The sequence below is a fragment of the Rattus norvegicus genome, chromosome 16 (assembly GCF_036323735.1).
Source record: "Rattus norvegicus strain BN/NHsdMcwi chromosome 16, GRCr8, whole genome shotgun sequence".
NCBI lineage: Eukaryota > Metazoa > Chordata > Mammalia > Rodentia > Muridae > Rattus > Rattus norvegicus.
This window is the reverse complement of record NC_086034.1, coordinates 8,938,162-8,958,856: the sequence shown is the minus strand read 5'-3', so window position 1 is coordinate 8,958,856 and position 20,695 is coordinate 8,938,162. Positions and strand designations below refer to the sequence as shown.

Sequence of the window (20,695 nt, the reverse complement as noted above, 5' to 3'; positions counted from 1 at the left end):
TCAACAGTATCATTATTTTTTCTGTGTCATCAATTACACACCTGTGGGAAGTAAATGTCTGTTCATGTTATCCAAGGGATAGTGCCACACAGTACACATTATGAGTAAACAAGGGGCTTTACAGCCAGGCCACCAGGGGTGGGGAAGAGCACTGGAGCTCCCCAGGGTTCAGTCCCTGGTTTCCATCTTACATTCTTTGGACAGTTCGTCCATTCTCATGCCTCAGCAACATCTTCAAGTTGGATGTCCTATCAGATTTGAATTTTCAGCTTGGGAATAGATTTTACAAACTTGTTTTTTTGTTGTTGTTGGGGTTTTTTTTAAACATATATTTATTTCTTTATTTATTATCTATATATACACATCGTACAGCTTTCTGCCTGCGTGTATGTGCCTGCAGGCCAGAAGAGGGCACCAGATCTGATTATAGATGGTTGTGAGCCACCATGTGGTTGCTGGGAATTGAACTCAGGACCTCTAGAAGAACAGTCAGTGCTCTTAACCGCTGAGCCATCTCTCCAGCCCGGGAATAGTTTTAAAACAGCTAACGTGGAGGTCTCATTGGTACAAAGTACAGCAGAACTCAAACCAAAAATACCATTTTTCTCACCTGACTATCTCAAAAGCTCTATTTTCATTGAATTTGAAATACTCTTTTAATTTCTCTTTTAATCTCCCCCTTTAACTTCTGGGTTATTTAGAGGTATACAGATACATATTGGGCTGGTGAGATGGCGTAATAGGTAAGGGCTTTGGCTGTCAAGACTGCTAACCCTGATCTCTGGGTCACATATGGTGGAAGAAGAGAATCTACTGACCTCCGCACTCATATGCGGACACAGTGCATTGTCCCCTTCACAAAAGAAAATAAATGTAACAAAAAGTAAATGATTTTAGTTAATACATAACTAAATATATTTATATATTTATATATTAATATTGTAAATATTTTACATTTTACTGAGGTAGAAAATTCTTATAGACTATTCTGCACATTTCAAAAGCAAGCACATTCTGCGATAACTTGGTGCAGTATCCTACAGATAGCAAGTGACTCTTGCTGACAATCCAGGTCTGAACAATATCTCTCAATCTTTTTCCTCTTGTCCTAACAATTGCTAAGACAAGTGTTGAACTCTCTAAACATAATGTGTATCTGTCTATCTTTTCAGTACTATCAGGTCTATTAATATTTACTTTAATTGTTAAGCTCTGGACTTTCAATATTAACTAACATAAAACAGATTTAAAAAAAAAAGAAGTAGATCTGGGATAGTGGGGTGGCTCGGAGGTCACAGCCACTAACTGCCAAGGCTATTGACCTGAGTTAAGTTCCTGGGCCCCACACAGTAAAAGAAAATTGACTCCTGGAAGCTGTCTTCTGACCACCACATGCACACTGTGGCGTGCATTCACCCAAGCCTGATGGATCAAACTCAGGGCCTCATGCGTGCTGGATAAATGGTCTACCACCGAGCTATACTCCTGCCCAGAAGCAGTTAAAACACTTCAATTTCCCGCCATAATTTCATTCTCCTTTCATCTCAATGAACTCTTCTTTTAAGCTCTCTTGGCTCTGGAGTGAATTTATTGCTCACCTAGAACCTGATCTACTTTGAAGTTTCATCGTAAGTTGTTTTGGTTTTTGAAAGAGGGTCTCGCTGTTTAGGTCTGGCTAACGGGAACTCATGTGTACCAGTCTAGCCTTGGACTCACAGACATCTGCCTTCTGAGTGCTGGGGTTAAAGCATGTGCCACCATGCCTGTGTCTGATTTTATACCACTGTTCCGTTGTTTTGTGTTTTAATATCTCTGTTGATGATATAAAGGGATTGGCAAACTCGCCTTTAAAACAGGCCAGGAAGTAAATACTTTAGACTGCATGAACCACATATTCCCTGAAAATATGAATGACCCAGACATTTCTATTACAGTGCAAAAGCAGCTGTAGATGACAATTTGTAAGCAAATAAGCCTACACCATTACGAATGAAGGCAGGCTGTGGTTAGTATGTTATGTGTAGACAACTGAATAGCTATAGAGAAAGTACATTTTACAAAGGTACCTTGAATTCTGACTTTGGGATACGTTTTCTAATATTATTTTCAGTAAACTATTATTTTTATGAAGGCAAACAACTAATTTTATTCAACCTTTCTAATAATAACTGATTGTACTGTGTATTCTCATACTCTTACCAGCTACCAGCTAACTCCACAGTGACAGTGCTGGTGGCTTTGATAATAGGCTCTACTTCTCCACCCTCAAATATGATGTGATTTTCTAAAAAGCTTTGTCATCTCCACCCTTCGGCGATGATAGTTGGATTGCATAGCTTCTGCAATACTTTCAAATTCAGACTGTTTGATAGTGAAAACATTGTTCCTATCCTGGATCAGAGCTATAGACTAAGAGCTCTGAGCCATCCTCCCTCCCCACTGAGTCCACTGGTCGGTCCCTACAATTCTTCAGCTATTTAACTCTCAAGACAACACAGAAGACAACTACGTCTTCCCAGGGCTGAGAAAAAGCTAACTAGGAAATAGAACCTTCACTTTAGGTGTTTTACTTTGAGATTTTTCAATAAAATAAATCATTGAAATGATCTTTGAGTCATATATGTAAACTCCACTGGAAGCTGAATGCTCCAGAGAGACCAAGAATAAAAAGGTCCAAAGGGAAATAAATTAGTATAACCAGTCAGAGGTAAAATATGTAAAAACACGACACACCTTAAGGAAGAGCCATGCTCAACAAGACATGGGAATGGCTTCTTCACAAATCACAAGATCCTAATAAATTAAAATACTCCAGGCAATGCAAAGGAAATATTTTTATTTAATAACAACACACAGGCCATTGTTCTATATTATACTTATTGTTTTATAGTAACAGAATGAAAATACAGTTATAGATACAAATGTTAGTGATCAATAATCAGAATATTATTGTTCAGCATAGACTATTATGAATATAAACAGTATAAATAGCTATAACCATCAACTTGAGTTAATGTCAAATATATGGCATATAATCATTTTTAAAGTGAGAATTATCAATTTGAATTTAAGCAATTCAAGTATTCATTTAACCAAAAATATAAGCCTCTTAAAAGTTTAGCATTTATAATTTTAGGAATTTTCAATATGATTCACAGCTCTGATCGCTACTGAATTCACTGTACAAATACACTTATCAATTTCTTTGTGGCTTATAATTAGGATTGTCTGATCATTGAAAACCTTCAACCAAAGAATCACTACAATTGTCTGAGGCAGAATCCTGATATGATAAATGCAACAATGTCCAGAATTTTCTTAACAAGCATATGGAAGTTTTCACTTTCACAACTATGAATTTGGTACTTCAAAATCTAGTTCAATGTCCAGCATCTAAATATTCTTATAGAGGAAAGAAATGACTTAATGGTCCTCCAGAAGGGAAAAAAAGCTTTTTTTTTTTAGATCTTAGTTAAAAAGAAAAAAACTTGACACAACAGGTACCAAGAATGACTCAAACTTACAGAGCAATATCATTGTATTAAATTAAATGTATGGGCTAGTTACAGATTAGGAGGGAAGTGTCATATGATACTTGCTTCTGATAAAGCAGATGGGAGAGTACATTGACTCGGGGCAGGATAGGAAAGAAGTGTAGTTGGGTCTGGCAAACATTTCCACTGACTTTAGGGATGGATGTGGATTTTAGTTTGGGATGTTCACCAGTGTGTTCAGGTAAGGAGGGACACCATTCACCTACAAGGGGCTTCCCAGGGCAGCAGACAAGGACCTGACTGCCGCTCCAGGAATGCAGCTCTTCCTTCCTTCCTTCGAAATCCCCAGGGCACTCTGGGACTGTGGAAGTATAAGACACAAAGCCCATTTTATATCAAAAGTCAGTCCATCCTAATTAGAGTCCCTTTGAGTGAGTCAGTCACCAGCTGGGAGTATAGACACAGATAAAAATGTCTGCTAACTGCCCACAAGAGGTCAGTCTGTGAGCCTGCAGTTTATTGCCCCCATGTTCTCCCAGAGTCAGGCTTGTAAAGGGTTGGAAATTGTCTGAGGCTTTTGGCCACCTTTCCAAATAAAATCTTAACGAACACATTTAAGTCTTTTATTAAACTCTGTAATACCACAAACCAAACAGCCAAGCTGAGGTTGTTTCACGTAAGTTTAGTTTCAGTGGAAGGCATGGAGGGTATTTTGCTATTCCAGAAAGATCAACTGAAGAGGGTTCACTCGGAGCCCAGAGGTGCTGCCCTCAGGATTTTCAGAAGAAACCAGAAAGCAAATCGCTCGGCCAGCAGACAATTCCACACAGCCCAGCTCCAGGCTGCTTGGCAGTCTCAAGTGACAGGCGTGGAAGTCTTCCTTAATTCAAAGCCAGAAGATTCTGAAGAACTTCAAGCACAATCTCGTAACAGAACTGATACTGCTCCTGCATACACACACACAGACGATGACACTGGTAAGTAAACAGCTCCAGGGTCGCAAGACTTTTCAGTCACATAAGAAAATTCCCCTGAAACAACAAATGTTTATCTACAACTATGTAGGAACATCTTTATGCAAGTATGGACTTTAAATATGAGAAACATAAATAACCAAATGTCTTGGCCTAGGACTCCTAAACAGAGATTCTAAATGGAAGGAAAATGTCAGCGTCCACTTCCATGTATCTTCTCTAGCTAACCTAACTCTAATTTTAAAAGTCCCTCACATTAGTTTTAACATTTCAAATGTATACAACTGCTATATGTTTATATACCCAAACATATCTCTACTTACACAGAAATATTATACGCAATTATACATATCAGTTCAGAGGCAACTGTTTTTATTGTAAATATTCTCTTTGTTTCTTCTGGCAATTACAAACTAATCTGTGATATCAAAATAACTTTTTATAACACGTGTGCAGCATGGTGTTTGTCAGGGTCTGTGGGGAGCACTTGCCTTGGTTTGAATCATGCCGAAGCGCTGCTTTCTCATCTGGGTCACTATGTTCATGATGTTGAACTGAAATGAGACCAAGTAACTGCATTATCCAGACAGCGGGGAGCATAAACTCACAGATCAACATGGATGACTCTGTCTTCCTAGGGAAAAGAGGTAAGGGAACTAGAAAGGTCTCCTTACCAGTCACAATACGTTTAAAGTGACTTGTTTAGCAGACTTTTGAAGGGGAAGAAGAACCCATCATCTATGAGGAAGAGCACTCTCAGAGAGCTTACTCCCTTCCTGCTAACCAAAGGGAGAAATGAAGGCAGCATACAATTCTGGACAAGCATAGAGACCCGCCTTCCCCACATGAGCACATATATTTCTTATAGAAAGAGCCCTGTGAATTCAAATAGAGAAGTTTGACAACAGTCACCAACACTGTATGTGCACCTAACAGCTAGAGGTGGCTACAGACTACCAGTCACAAAAGTCTGCTGCTAGTTCATAATGACATGATGCAGAAAGGTGTTTCTCTGTGTGTCACATGTGTGTATGTGTGTGCATGTGTGTGTGCGTGTGTGTGCATGTGCGTGCATGTGTGTGTGTGTGTGTGTGTGTGTGTGTGTTTCTGTACATATAGAATGCAGAAGTCAATGTTAGGTCTCATCGCTCAGGATGAGGCAGATTCCTTCTGGGACCTGGGTCTCTCATCAGTGGTCTCTAGGGGTCCACCCCTTTCTGCCTCCCAAATGCTAGGATTACAAGTGAGTGATATTGTGTTCAACTGTGTATGTGAACCTCAAGATTGACCTCGGGCCCTCAGTATTGCATGATAAGCATTGTTTTTCAGAGTTCTTTATGTGTTTCAGACGTATGGCATTTCTTGGATTCATAGTTTGAAAATATTTTCTCCTAATCTTTAGCCTGCCTTTCGTCTTCTCCCTAGGGTCTTTTATAGAACAAATTATAAAGGAGTTAGTCCAGAATATAAAAGAGCCATGCGTATTGAGAAGAAAGCAATAGATCTATTTGCAGATGACAAAATCCTCTACAAAGAAGTGACAAGTAACTAAGCCACACATAATCCTCAGAATAAATGAGTTTGACGAAGTCAAAGGACAAAAAACCAACATGCAAAAATCATTTGCATTTCTATGTCTTATTTTCACTGCAATAAATATGGGAAAACTGAAAGTTAAAATAGTAAATTTCCAATTTGGTCAAAGAAAATGAAATAGGATAAATTTAACAGAATACATAAAGAGTTTATATTCAGAAAAGTGTGGAATGTTTACAAAAGAATCTTTAAAAGACCTATTAAATGAGAAAACATATAATATATTCATGGATTTGCTGATTCAATATAGGAAAGATATTACAAAATTTATATAGATAAAGTAATTTTTAACACAATCCCAGAAGGGAAGCTATGATGACTAGTTTTATGTCACCTTGTCAGAGATTAGAGACGTATTTGGGAAGAAGAAATCTTCACTAGCAAACACCTCCATAACACTCACACAGGCATGTCTGCGGTGTGCTTTCCTGACTGGTGATGGATGTGGGAGGGCCTAGCCCACTGTCAGTTGTGCTATCCCTGGGCAGGATGGTCATGGGAAGCGACCCTGTAATTAGCACTCCTCCTGCCTCTGGGTAGCCCTGACTTACACCAGTGACTTACTGTGTGTGACATGGAGCTGTAGGCTGGAATAACCCCTTCCACCTCAAGCTGCTTTGGTCACAACGTTTTATCACAGGCACAAACTAATCACGAAATTTACATTGGAAAACACAGACTCTGGACTGGCTAAGGCAATTCTGAAATGTAAGAATGGACTGTAAGGAATCACTCTATCTAATATTAGAACTTTTACATAGTCACAGAGATCAAAGGCTGATACTGGCAGCAAATAAGACACACAGATCAGTGGAACAGAGCGCAGAACCAGAACGGCCCCATGGGAACGCTCTAAATAATTTTGATAAAGGCAGATCAGCAATGCTGTGTAGGAAGAACACCTTTTTCAACAACAGTTCTGGAACAACTGGTTATCCAAGGTCAGTAAGTAAATAAGAGAATAATTCTTAGTCAAAACCTCATGTTTTACCTACTCAACATAGAGCATGGACTTGAGTATAAAATATAGAACTTGAATTTCTCAGAATCTCAGTTTCTAGACTTGATATTTGAAACATGATGCACAAAAGGGAAACTAAGTAAAAGTCATTAAAATTAAAACCTCTATTTCTTTGGAAGCTTTAAAATTATAACAGTGCTAGGTAAAATGATAGCAATCAATCTGCAGCCCTCAACCTTAATTTACTGATAGGAAAAGAAGCTTTGCTGGATTATCTTATCAGAATAGACACAGTCTTCTGAGTGTGGGTGTACTAACCAACAACTACAACAACAGCAACAACTATCACATCTACAACAACAGCTACAACAATAACCACAGCAAGAACTGTAACAACAACTACTACAACTGTAACTTCAACAATAACACCTAAACAATAGCCACAACAACAAGAACTACAACTACAAGGGCAACAGCAAGACAAGGGAAAAGACTGAGAAGAAATGAAAGTTAAAAAGGTCAGACAAATTGTACTGGAATTGGGTCTCCACATATAATTGTGTTTTATAACAATGATCGATTGTGATATATTAAAACTACACTTGTATTATTTACAAATGTGTGCTAGCTAACAAAACAAAGGAACCATTAACTTAGTTGGCATCCATAATACGATAGCATTTTTACAAAACCAAAAGGATTACTTTAAAAAGTAGTAGATTAGAAAGCCAACAAAAGCAGATATTTAGCATTTCACATATTACTGTTCAATAGACTTCTTACAAAATAGTGTTTGAATTGCTAACAAGAAAACACATACACCATTGTTAAAAATGACCGAAACTCCTCTACTTTTCTTTCTTTGAAATTTTGGTAAATGGATGGTGAAAGACAGTTATTTCTAATGAGCTCTAGGTTGGTACATGATACGACCAAGAAGTTTCACTGTGATCAACTGAGCTCGCATTGCTGACAAATGCACCTAGTTGTAAACTATAAAAATCCACACACACCACAGCATAAATGTGACTTGCAGCTTATATTTCATAGGATGAAATTTGGGCATTTAAGCTGCAGTGACACATACAAGATAAGTACTTTAAATTAGATGGTAAATCAGCACACTGCTTTATCAGGACTCCCCTCTTCTAACAAAGCAAGACGGCAAAGCCCAGTACCTTCCAGATGAGACGAGGCTAACACTATTGTATAAAAGCTAAAGTATATATTTGCTGTCTGAGCACATCCCTTTGGATGTTCATTGTGGCAGATTCTCCCTGACTCTCAGCTCACCGTGCCTGGATCCTTCAAGGAGAGTCTAACACACCTGAGAGCACAGGTAAGATCACCTCTTCTGCTAAGACGGACCTGCCTGGCACCCTCAGGAGACAGGAATTGAGAAGTCAGGGACAAGATCCTTCTGAATTCCATCTGAACCCAGAGCTAAACCATTGTCAAGCTCTCTGTAACCAAGTCCCTCCAGAGGAGAGCTTTTCTCCCAAGAGTGCTGACACACAGGATTACAGGAAGGTCAAGCCACTGACAGACACAGCAAGAACCACTAACAGCAGGGATAATCAGATGGTGAAAGGCCTAAGTTCAAGAACCTAAGCAACAGAAACCAAGGCCACTTGGCATCATCAGAACCCAGTTCTCCCACTATAGCAAGTCCTGGATACCCCAAGACACCAGAAAAGTATGATTCTGATTTAAAAATCACATCTCATGATGAAGTTAGAGTACTTTAAGAAGGATATACATAACTCCCTTAAAGAAATACAGGAGAACACAGGTAAACAAGTAGAAGCCCTTAAAGAGGAGGCACAAAAATCCCTTAAAGATTTACAGGAAAACTCAACCAAACAGGTGAAGAAGGAATTGAACAAACCATCCAGGATCTAAAAATGGAAATAGAAACAATAAAGAAACCACAAAAGGAGACAAGCCTGGAGATAGAAAACCTAGAAAAGAGATCAGGAGTCATAGACGCAAGCATCACCAACAAAATATAGGACATAGAAGAGAGAATCTCAGGGGTAGAAGATACCATAGAAAACACTGACACAATTGTCAAAGAAAATGCAAAACGCAAAAAACTCCTAACCCAAAACATCCAGGAAATCCAGGACACAATAAGACCAAACCTAACTTAATAGGTATAGAAGAGAACAAAGATTCCCAACTTAAAGGGCCAGTAAATATCGTCAACAAAATTATAGAAGAACGCTTCCTTAACCTAAAGAAAGAAATGCTCATAAACATACAAGAAGCCTACAGAATTCCAAAGATATTGGACCAGAAAAGAAATTTCTCCAACCACATAATAGTCAAAACACCAAATGTACAAAACAAAGAAAAAAAATAAAAGCAGTAAGGGAAAAGGGTCAAGTAACATATAAAGGCAGACCTATCAGAATTACACCAGACTTCTCAACAAAGACAATGAAAGTTAGAAGATCCACAATAGATGTCATACAGACCCTAAGAGAACACAAATGCTAGCCCAGGGTACTATATCCTGCAAAACTCTCAATTACCATAGATTGAGAAACCAAGATATTCCATGACAAAAACAAATTTACACAATATCTTTCTACAAATCCAGCCCTATGAAGGATAATAGATAGAAAACTCCAACAAAAGGAGGGAAACCACACCCTAGAAAGTGCAAGAAATTAATCTTCTTCCAACTAATCCAAAAGAAGATAGCCACACAAACATAATTCTACCTCTAACAACAAAAATAACAGGAAACAATAATCAGTATTCCTTAATATCTCTTAACATCAATGGACTCAATCCCCCAATAAAAAGATATAGACTAACAGACTTGATATGGAACGAGGACCCAGCATTTTGCCGCATACAGGAAACACACCTCAGTGACAAAGGCAGAGTAAAAGGGTGGAAAACAATTTTCCAAGCACATGGTCCCAAGAAACAAGCCGGAGAAGCCATTCTAATATTGAATAGAATCGACCGACTTCCAACCACAAGTTATCAAAAAAGATAAGGAAGGACACTTCATATTCATCAAAAGAAAAAGCCACCAAGATGAACTCTGAACTCTCAATCCTGAATATCTATGGTCCAAATGCAAGGGCACCTACATTCGTAAAGAAATGTACTAAAATTCAAAGTACACATTATTGTACCTCACACAAAAATAGTGGGAGATTTCAACATCTCACTCTGATCAATTGACAGATTATGGAAACAGAAACTAAACAGAGACATAGAGAAACTAACAGAAGTTATGAAGCAAATGGATTTAACAGACATCTATAGCACATTTCATCCTAAAAACAATAAAATAGACCTTCTTCTCAGCACCTCATGGTAACTTCTCCAAAACTGACCATATAATTGGTCACAAAACAGGCCTCAACAGATACAAGAAGATAAAATAATTGCATGCATTCTATCAGATCACCATGGACTAAGGCTGGTCTTCAATAACAACAGAAACGACAGAAAGCCCACATATACATGGAGTTGAACAAGCTCTACTCAATGATAACTTGGTCAAGGAAAAAAATAAAGACAGAAATTAAAGACTTTTAGAATTTTATGATGATGAAGACACAACTTACCCAAACATATGCGGCACAATGAAAGCAGTGCTAAGAGTAAAACTCATAGATCTGAGTGCCTCCAAAAAGAAATTGGAGAAAGTATACACTAACATCTTGATAGCATACCTGAATGTTCTAGAACAAAAAGAAGCAAATACACCCAAGAGGAATAGATAGAAGGAAATAAATCAAACTCAGAGCTGAAATCAACAAAGTAGAAACCAAGACAACTATACAAAGAATCAACGAAATCAGGCGATGATACTTTGAGAAAATCAACAAGATAGATAAACCCTTAGCCAGACTAAACAGAGGACACAGAGACAATATCCAAATTAACAAACTCAGAAATGAAAAGGGAGGCATAACAACAGAATCTGAGGAAATCCAAAAAATCATCAGATCCTACTACAAAAGCCTATACTCAACAAAAATGGAAAATCTTGATGAAAGGGACAATTTTCTAGACACATACCAGGTAGCAAAGTTAAATCAGTATCAGATAAACCATCTAAACAGTCCCATAACCCCTAAATAAATAGAGGCAGTTATTAAAGTCTCCCAATGAAGAAAAGCCCAGGACCAGATGGGTTTAGTGCATAATTCTATCAGACCTTCAAAGACCTAATACCAATATTGTCCAAACTATTCCACAAAATAGAAACAGAAGGAACATTACCCAATTACTGCAATAAAGCCATAATTACACTTATACCACACTTATACCTAAACCACAGAAAGACCCAACAAAGAAAGAGAACTTCAGACCAATTTCCCTTATGAATATCAATGCAAAAATACTCAATAAAATTCTTGCAAACCAAATCCAAGAACACATTAAAACAATCATTCACCATGATTAAGTAGGCTTCATCCCAGGCATGCAGGGATGGTTCAATATATGGAAATCCATCAACATATTTCACTATCTAAACAATCTCAAAAGAAAACCACATGATCATCTCATTAGATTCAGAGAAAGCATTTGACAAAATTCAACACCCCTTCATGATAAAAATCTTGGAGAGATCAGGAATTCAAGGTCCATATCTAAACATAGTAAAAGCAATATACAGCAAACCAGTAGCCAACATCAAACTAAATGGAGAGAAACTTGAAGCAATCCCATTAAAATCAGGGACTAGACAAGGCTGCCAGGTCTCTCCCTACTCAATATAGTACTCGAAGTCCTAGCCAGAGCAATCAGACAACAAAAGGAGGTCAAAGGGATACAAGTTGGAAAGGAAGAAGTCAAAACATCACTATTTGCAGATGATATGATAGTATACTTAAGTGACTCCAAAAATACCACCAGAGAACTACTAAGCCTGATAAACAACTTCAGCAAAGTGGCTGGGTATGAAATTAACTGAAACAAATCAGTAGCCTTCCCCTACTCAAAGGATAAACAGACTGAGAAAGAAATTTGGGGAATGACACCCTTCACAATAGTCACAAATAACATAAAATACATTGGTGTGACTCAAACCAAGCAAGTGAATGTTCTGTATGACAAGATCTTCAAGTGTCTGAAGAAAGAAATTGAAGGTCTCAGAAGATGGAAAGACCTCCCATGCTCATGGATTGGCACAATTAATATAGTAAAAATGGCCATTTTGCCAAAAGCGATCTATGGATTCAATGTAATTTCATCAAAATTCTAACTCAATTCTTCATAGAGTTAGAAAGAGGAATTTGAAAATTCATTTGAAATAACAAAAAACCCAGGTTAGCGAAAACTATTCTCAACATTAAAAGAACTTCTGGGGAAATCACCATCCCTAACCTCAAGCGGTATTACAGAGCAATAGTGATAAAAACTGCATGGTATAGAGACACACAGGTAGATCAATGGAATAAAATTGAAGTCCCAGAAATGAACCAACACACCTATGGTCACTTGATTTTTAACAAAGGGGCTAAAACCATCCAGTGAAAGAAAAATAGCATTTTCAACAAATGGTGCTGGTTTAGCTAGAAGTCAGCATGTAGAAGAATGCAAATTGACCCATTCTTATCGCCCTGTACAAAACTCAAGTCCAAGTAGATCAAGGACCTCCACATAAAACCAGATGCACTCAAACTAGTAGAAGAGAAAGTGGGAACAGCCTGGAACACATGGGCACTGGAGAAAATTTCCTGAACAGAACACCAATGGCTTATGCGCTAAGATCAAGAATCGACAAATGGGATCTCATAAAACTGCAAAGCTTTTGTAAGGCAAAGGACAATGTCATTAGGACAAAATGGTAACCAACAGATTGGAAAAAGATCTTTACCAATCCTACATCCCATAGAGGACTAATATCCAATATATTCAAAGAACTCAAGAAACTGGACTCCAGAGAATCAAATAATCCTATTTAAAAAATGGGCTACAGAACTAAACAAAGAATTCTCAACTGAAGAATATCGAATGGCCAAGAAGTACCTAAAGAAATGTTCAAAATTCTTAGTCATCAGGAAAATGCAAGTCAAAACAACCCCGAGATTCCACCTCACACCAGTAAGAATGGCTAAGATAAAAAACTCAGGTGACAGCAGATGCTGGTGAGGATGTGGAGAAAGAGGAACACTCCTCTATCATTAGTGGGATTGTAAGCTGGCACAACCGCTCTGGTAACCATTCTTAAGGTTCCTCAGAAAATCGGACATAGTACTACTACCCGAGGACCCAGCCATACCACTCCTGATCTACTCAAAAGGTGCCCCAACATATAAAAAAGACACGTGCTCCACTATGTTCATAGCAGCCTTATTTATAATAACCAGAAGCTGGAAAGACCCCAGATGCCCTTCAACAGAGGAATGGATACAGAAAATGTGGTACATCTACACAATGGACCACTACTCAGCTATTGAAAACAATGACTACACGAAATTCTTGGGCAAATGGTTAAACTAGAAAATATCATCCTGAGTGAGGTAACCCAATCACAAAAGAACACACAAGGTGTGCACTCACTGATAAGTGGATTAGCCCAAAAGCTAGGAATACCCAAGATACAATTCACAGACCACATGAAGTTTAAGGAGAAAGAAGACCAAAGTGTGAATGCTTCAGTTCTTCTTAGAAGGTGGAAAAAAATACTCACAGGAGGAAATATGGAGACAAATTATGGATCAGAAACTAAAGGAAAGGCCATCCAGAGACCGCCCCTCCTGGGGATCTCTCCAATATGCAGCCATCAAAGACAGACGATATTCCTGACGCCAAGAAGTGCATGCTGACAGGAGTTTGATACAGCTGTCTCCTGAGAGGCTCTGACAAATAGAGGCAGATGCTTGCAGTCAACCATTGGACAGAGAACGGGATCCCCAATGGAGGAGTTAGAGAAAGGACTGAAGGAGCTGAAGGGGTTTGCAAACCCATAAGAACAACAATTCAACCAACCAGACCCCCCAGAGCTCCTAGGGAGTAAACCACCATCCCAAGAATAAACAGGGATGGACCTATGACTCCAGTCGCATATGTAGCAGAGGATGGCCTTGTTGGGCATCAATTGGAAGAGAGGCCCTTGGTCTGGCCAAGGCTCAATGCCCCAGTGTAGGGGAATGTGAGGGCGGGGAGGTGGTAGGAGAATTTGGTATAGAGGCAGAGGGAGATAGCAGGTTTCTGGAGAGGAAACCCAGAAAGGGGATAACATTTGAAATGCAAATAAAAAATATCCAATAATTTTTTAAATTTTTTTTCAAAAAGTTAAAGTATATAAAGGAAACCTTTTTCTCCTCACTGCATCAAGACTCCCTTCATTCCATTAGCTGCTGGTAAACAGTTACTCTATGTGGATGATAGAAGAAAAACAAGTTTTGCTGAGAATATTTGATGTTTCTTCATGACAAAAACTAGTTTGCTTTCAAATATTATAAGAGGTTTTAATGAAAGTTGTTTAAAAATTAGAGTCTAAATATCAATAAAAAGACAAGTGGTTGTGTATTCTCCTGTTGTTACATCTGTAGGGAACAGAGGAAGAGACCCTGAGCAGTTGACACAGACATGGGAAAGTCAAGGTCCCAGAGGCCTTTCCACAGAATGAACTCCCTATGACAACACACAGGCTGTGCTCAATGAAGTTTCCCAGGCAAGTAGGACACAGCATCAGTAGGAACTTTACTGATAGTCAGGTTGTATGGAAAGTCAGAAAAAAATGGCTATGTTTCTTATTTGTAGCCACGGTGTTCCATCAAACAAATATCATTTTTTCATTGCTTTATCAAAGCTTGCACATGCTAGGCAAGCACCCACCACTGAGCTATACCCTCAACTCAAAGTACCTCTGAGAAAGAAAACTGCCAATAAACTGTACAAGATCAGCAGTAGGCACATTTCAAGTGGCAGAAGCTATTCTGTGGGGGTGCGGCACCGCTTCCCCTTGACAGAAGATAACACACAGCCTTTCCAGATGCCATGGCTGCCACAGCTATCTGAGCAAGGATAAGCATGCAAACATTTGGCATTTTAGGACATGTGTCTTTTCTGTTTTTTGACCAGCCAGTTTACATGCACTCTTCATAATTGTATCCGGAGTTTGTTTTAGAAAACCACACCATTCTCGTCCCCAGTCTCCGCTTGTGGTAGTCATGAGTGGTCTAAATAGGCCAGGGCCAGCCTTCAGTGTTCAGAGTCTATCGCACAGTTGGAAGTGAAATGTGGGCCCATGCTTTTGAAAAGAGATTCATCTTTCTCTAAAGACTGTTTTTCTAGCTCCTCCTTAATGTCGTCCTCTGTGAGTAAACACTGAAAATACAGCATGCATTTTCCCACCACAGGAAGGCCTGCCTCTTTTGAAGTATGGCTGTGCAAAGCCAGAGACTTGAGGACTCTGATCCTGTCCCCCAGGAAGGTGACTGCAGAACACCCCAGCCATGGCTCTTCACCTCTTGGCTGCGGTTAGGGCCGTGAGGTGAAGAGCAGTGTAAGAGCCACCTTCCCCAGGACCTGCATATTCCGCCAACATCTTCCCTTCCTCAGCACTGCAGCACAGAACAGTTAGGTAACAGTAAAGAAGAGAACAGTCACTGGGATCCGGCTGTCTCACACCTCAGTTCAGGACAAGTAAGGAACTGCTAACATTTGGCTCACACCTGTGAATACTTACTTCTTCCTTTCATGTTTAAAAAAACCCTGACTTTGAGGCTGGAGAGATGGCTCCCTACTGCTCCTGCAGAGGACCTGAGTCAATGCCCAGCACCCATGCTCAACAGCTTACAACCTCTAACACCAGCTCCAGGAGATCGGGCGTCTTTATCCTCCTGGCACGTGCACATACCCACATACATACACACAGTTAAAAAGTATAAAAATATATAAAATAATACAACTGGTATTTGAGGGAGGACAGGCAATTTACATAAGACCACCCAAATCCAAAGTAGATAGTAAAATCGGCAGTTAACCCTAGCGGCCCCTCATCAACTGAGCTCAACATTTTTCAACATGAATGCATGTCAGATTTGCTCACTGAAAGCAAGCATACTTCATTGAAATTATCTAACAGAATTACTAAAGCCATACGTGGCACACAAAGGAAGGAAATGCCTGCAAACTTCCAGAGTGCCCATTACTCTCTGCAGTAGCCTAGCTATTCATCGATAGAAGACACTTCAATCCTCACCACCATTCCCTGAAGCCTGAACAAAACCCAGTGAGAATGAGGTGTCCTAAGCTAACGTGCGTTCGACATGCTGTGCTGCTCAGATCACGGCCATCCAATAAGAGCAGGCCGTGAGAAGCTTAGAGACACTGTCAGTTCATCTGCTTTGTCACACACTTACTGAGTAGTTCTTCTCGATGGTACAGAACACAACATCCACACATATGAACACCCCTGTTCGGCCTACACCAGCACTGCAGTGGACAAGGAGGGGTCCTGTAATGTGGCTCTTCCTCACATAACGGACATATTTGATGAAAAAATCTGCTGAGGCAGGAGTGCCATGGTCTGGCCATTTGATGAACTGCAAGTGTTTTACAGAGTGACTCTTTCCTGTCTGTTAGAAAGACAGAGAGAGGTTCATTGATTTCATATATTAGAGATCTCATTTCAATTCCTATTTTAGTAACAACAATGCTGCTGCTGCTGCTGCTGCTGCTGCTGCTGGTGGTGGTGGTGCTGACAGAGACAGTGCACACTGGTATATTGAGCACTCAGAACACAGAAATCAAAGCATGGTGTTTATAAAAACTTGGAAGATGCTAGAATTAGTTTTTCTCCACTTTAAAAGGGAGAACACAGTGAGAACAATGAAGAATGCTGTCAGGGTCCAGGGATGCAGCCCTCACTCCCAGCAGGCCGTGCTCTAGGGGCTTCACATGGGTATCTATTCTGGCCCTGAGACCAGCCTAAGATACAAGCCCTATTCGGCCTCCATTTAGAGATCAGAATTGGGAGGGCGGGCTGGCAGGTACACGCTAGGTCACAAGGCTCACACATTTAGAGCCTTCCAAATCCTACACTTACACATTTCTTCTGTATTATGAGACTGCAGAGAAACCAAGATTTCAAAGTACTTAAGAGTAAAAAGTGGGCCGACACACTCAGAAGGCTCTGTACATCCTGTACAAGTGTCACTACTAATGCATGATCAGTATGGTTTCAAACCCTCTTGGTATTACAAGTACCAAGTCCTAAGTGCCTTATAAGTCTGGCGATTTTATTAAAAAACAAAATAACCTTGCCTGTGAGTGTTTTGTCCCAATTATTACTTATAAAATTCACCTTCTTTTGCAGAAGTAGGACATTTCATGTTCTAGCTGGTCCCTGCTTTTGTCTACAACCACCCTTTAGGCCTCATTGCTCCTTGATAATGTACAAATTTCTGTTCCATGAGCACTTAATTTGTGGTTTTATAAATACAGCCAAGGCAATATCTTTTTCAATTGTCTTCTTCCTTTCTTTCTCATCTAGGACATTCACCACCCAGATGTGATGTTAGCTTTAGTAATCCTTTTTCCAAACTTTAGATAAGACTATTTTCTATGTCAGCTCCCAAAGCAGCCATGTGAACCGTGATGTCACTGAGCACAGGAGCTCAATACTGGAGAGTGGAGGCCTCTCCTTGCTCACTGTGTGGCAGCAAAGCCCAGCCCAGCCCAGCCCACTCTTGACAAGCTCAGTGCAGCCTGCCACACTGGGCAGAAGCCACCAAAGCGCATCAGAGAACCAGAGCATCTGGTAGCCATTCCCTGCCCCATGGTCCCCTCTACATTTTCCTCCTCTCCAGTCAAGGTCTAGCAAAGCAGAAGTAAAAAATTATATCATTGTTTCTAGATTACAAAGAGATAAAAAGTTACTCCATTTTCTTCTACAGCTGGCTGTCCTGGAACTTTCTCTGTAGACCAGACTTGAAGTCACAGAGATCCACCTGCCTCTGCCTTCAGAGGACTGTGATTAAAGGTGTGCCCCACCACCAATAACAAAAGTCACTCTTTAAATTTATTTTCTTTTTATTTACTCTTCTCTCACACAATGCATCCCAACAGCGGCCTCCTTCTCTCTATTGCTCCACTTCCCCACCTCCCTCTTTCAACAGACCCATGGCTCCTCCATTTCCCTTCAGAGAAGAGCAGGCTGCCGAGTGACACCAAGCAAACATGGCATTCCCTCAGTAGATACTCAAACACACCAGCTTATATTGTAAAACATGCATCTACAAGCATTATAAGACTTACGGACTTCTTCACAATTTGAAATATTCGGATGACAAAATACTGAGTTATCTGAAAGTTCTCCAGAAGGACATGAAAGTGTTTGAATTCCAAAGGCTCCTTCAGAGAAACGGGCCAGTAACTGCAACACTTGATAACTCCACCTTCTATCTCTCTGGTTATCATAGCAATAACATTACAATTATTTTCCAAAACCATCTGCCAAAAGTCTTCTATAGTGTCCGGCAGTGGTCCTTGAGTGGCGATATAAAAATACTCTTCTTCATGATTTACTATTCTAATGTAACTAGCGTTGATGTAGTCCTTGTTTTTTCCAAGAGGAACACGGGTTGAATCATCTATTATGGAAACAGAAACATGTGGTAAAAATAATGGAAGAGTGGGTTGTGCTACCCAGACTTTAGGAAAGCATCTCACGTAGGTAAGTCCATGAATTTCTTTACCATTCCCTCAAAAGAAAATGGCAGAGGAGATTATTTTCAAAAGGGCTAAGTTTAAATTCATCGCTCCATTGCAATGAGTCATTGGTCTAGTTAAAGGTCTCTGGCTTCTGTGACACTGTTAATACTGGCTCCTCATTGGAACTCCCACTGGTTATCCTGTTGCCCTGTGTCATGGAGATCCTACGGATTAGTATCAGCAGGCCTGGCCCCTCCATTTGCTCCAACATTCACAGGTGATGTGGACTTTGGGATGGGAGAGGAGTACACTACAGCTTCCACGAGATGGCTTCTTGTGTGTGTGTGTGTGTGTGTGTGTGTGTGTGTGTGTGTGTGTGTGTGTTATTTAGGGGGATTGCAAGGGCAGAGGGCAGATATGAGAGGATGACGAGATGAGTAGGACTGGGGTGCATGATATAAAACTCAAAGAATGAATAAAATGTTAAAAAAAATAAATTCATCCCTTCATAAAACCTATGTGCAAGAATTTAGAAATATATATACACACATATACACACATACTATGCACATATACACACACATACACCCACATACACACACACATTCACACACATACACACATTTACACACACACACATACACACACACACATACACACACATACACACACATTCACACACACATTTACACACACACACACACACACACACACACACACATGCAGGAAATGGAAGAGTGCCGTCAGCACTGTCCTACAGGACTTCTGAGAGATACAGCAGTGTAGTGTACACAAGTGCGCACAGCACAGAAGCATGCTCAGAACAAGAGCAAATGGCATTCTCCTGAAAATGGAGGAAATCTGTAAGTTTAGAGCAACAAAGAACAGAGTTTTTACAAAGTAGGAAAGTGGTGTGGAGACAAATTCTAGTATTAATGGAAGTCTACCAATGCCCTTCTTCTAGCCGGGCAGCCACCTTTTCCAATCCTGTCTCCACACAGCATGGGGCTTGTCTAGCACTGTCAGGGACTATGAGAAAAAACCGTCGTTTTTGTCCCACAGTAATCGTCAATGCTCAGGAGCCCTTGCCTTACTGCACAGACATCTGAGCTCTGTTCCACCAACACTTCAGCTACATTATACTTACTTGTCACCAAATAAGGTCTATGACTTCCAAAATATGACACAGAATTCTCTTATTAAGATGAATAGAAAAATCTATTGCAAGATATAGAAAGACACCAAATATTTCAAAATGGGAGCAAGATCAGTACATGGTGCTAACTTGTAACATTCTATGAAGACTTTCTGGGCTCCACAAATCCCCAAGTAATTATGTGTTTGTTGACTCTTAAGAAAGACTCAAGTTTGCAGAAAGACATTGCTTGAGTTAGGATAACATTAATGAAAAGAATTGTTAAGACCTCAAGGCCAACATCATAGAAGCAAACAACCACTTTCTGACTGGATTAAAGGTCCATCCCACAAGATGAAACCCATAGTGAACACCATTATTAGAACTGTAGGCCCTAGGAGACTGTTACGATGCTAGAGGACATAGTATTAAATCCTAATGACCTACCTTATACCCATATATTAATGTACATCTTAGCCCTCATCAGAGAAGCTTATATTTGCTAGCAGATAATTAATGATTAATGTAGAGACCCATGACTTGGCAAAATGCAGAGAACAAGACACTGCGGAATGTTCGTCCCTAAATGAAACCTACACATGAGCTTCCTCCTCCAAAGGTTGGGCACTACTGCAGAAGGCGGTGCAAAAAAACAGAAGAGCCAGGGAAGGTGGTTTTCTGGACAAGGAGAGGGTTTTCTGGACACAGCAGGAAACTGCATGTGTGAACTCACAAAGGTTGTGGTTGCACAAACAAGACCCACAAAAGGCCACAAGAACAGATCCCAGCCCGAAGAGGGAGTTGGGCACAAAGCTCCATGCCCAGCTGAGGTGCTACTGGCAACAGAGAGCTTCTGGGAGAGGCTTTCTCAAAGAGTGAGAAGCCACCCATG

At 40.0% G+C, this 20,695-nt stretch overlaps 1 protein-coding gene across 10 annotated transcripts in view; it reads right to left on the bottom strand.

The window, feature by feature from the left end:
* Positions 1-2,819: 2,819 nt before the first annotated feature.
* The window catches only part of Ptpn20 (protein tyrosine phosphatase, non-receptor type 20), a 64,210-nt gene continuing 46,334 nt past the window's right edge, over positions 2,820-20,695 (bottom strand). For 8 of the 10 annotated variants that reach the window (XM_006252765.5, XM_006252767.5, XM_063275362.1 and 5 more), the window contains 4 exons: positions 18,273-18,607; positions 16,376-16,591; positions 4,960-5,022; positions 2,820-4,441 (listed from right to left, as the gene is read on the bottom strand). In XM_006252765.5, coding sequence (XP_006252827.1) covers positions 4,376-4,441; positions 4,960-5,022; positions 16,376-16,591; positions 18,273-18,607 — 680 coding nt within the window. In that variant the 3' untranslated portion in view covers positions 2,820-4,375. The remainder of the gene's footprint in view (positions 4,442-4,959; positions 5,023-16,375; positions 16,592-18,272; positions 18,608-20,695) is intronic. The other 2 variants (XM_063275364.1, XM_039094472.2) reach the window with 1 other exon arrangement.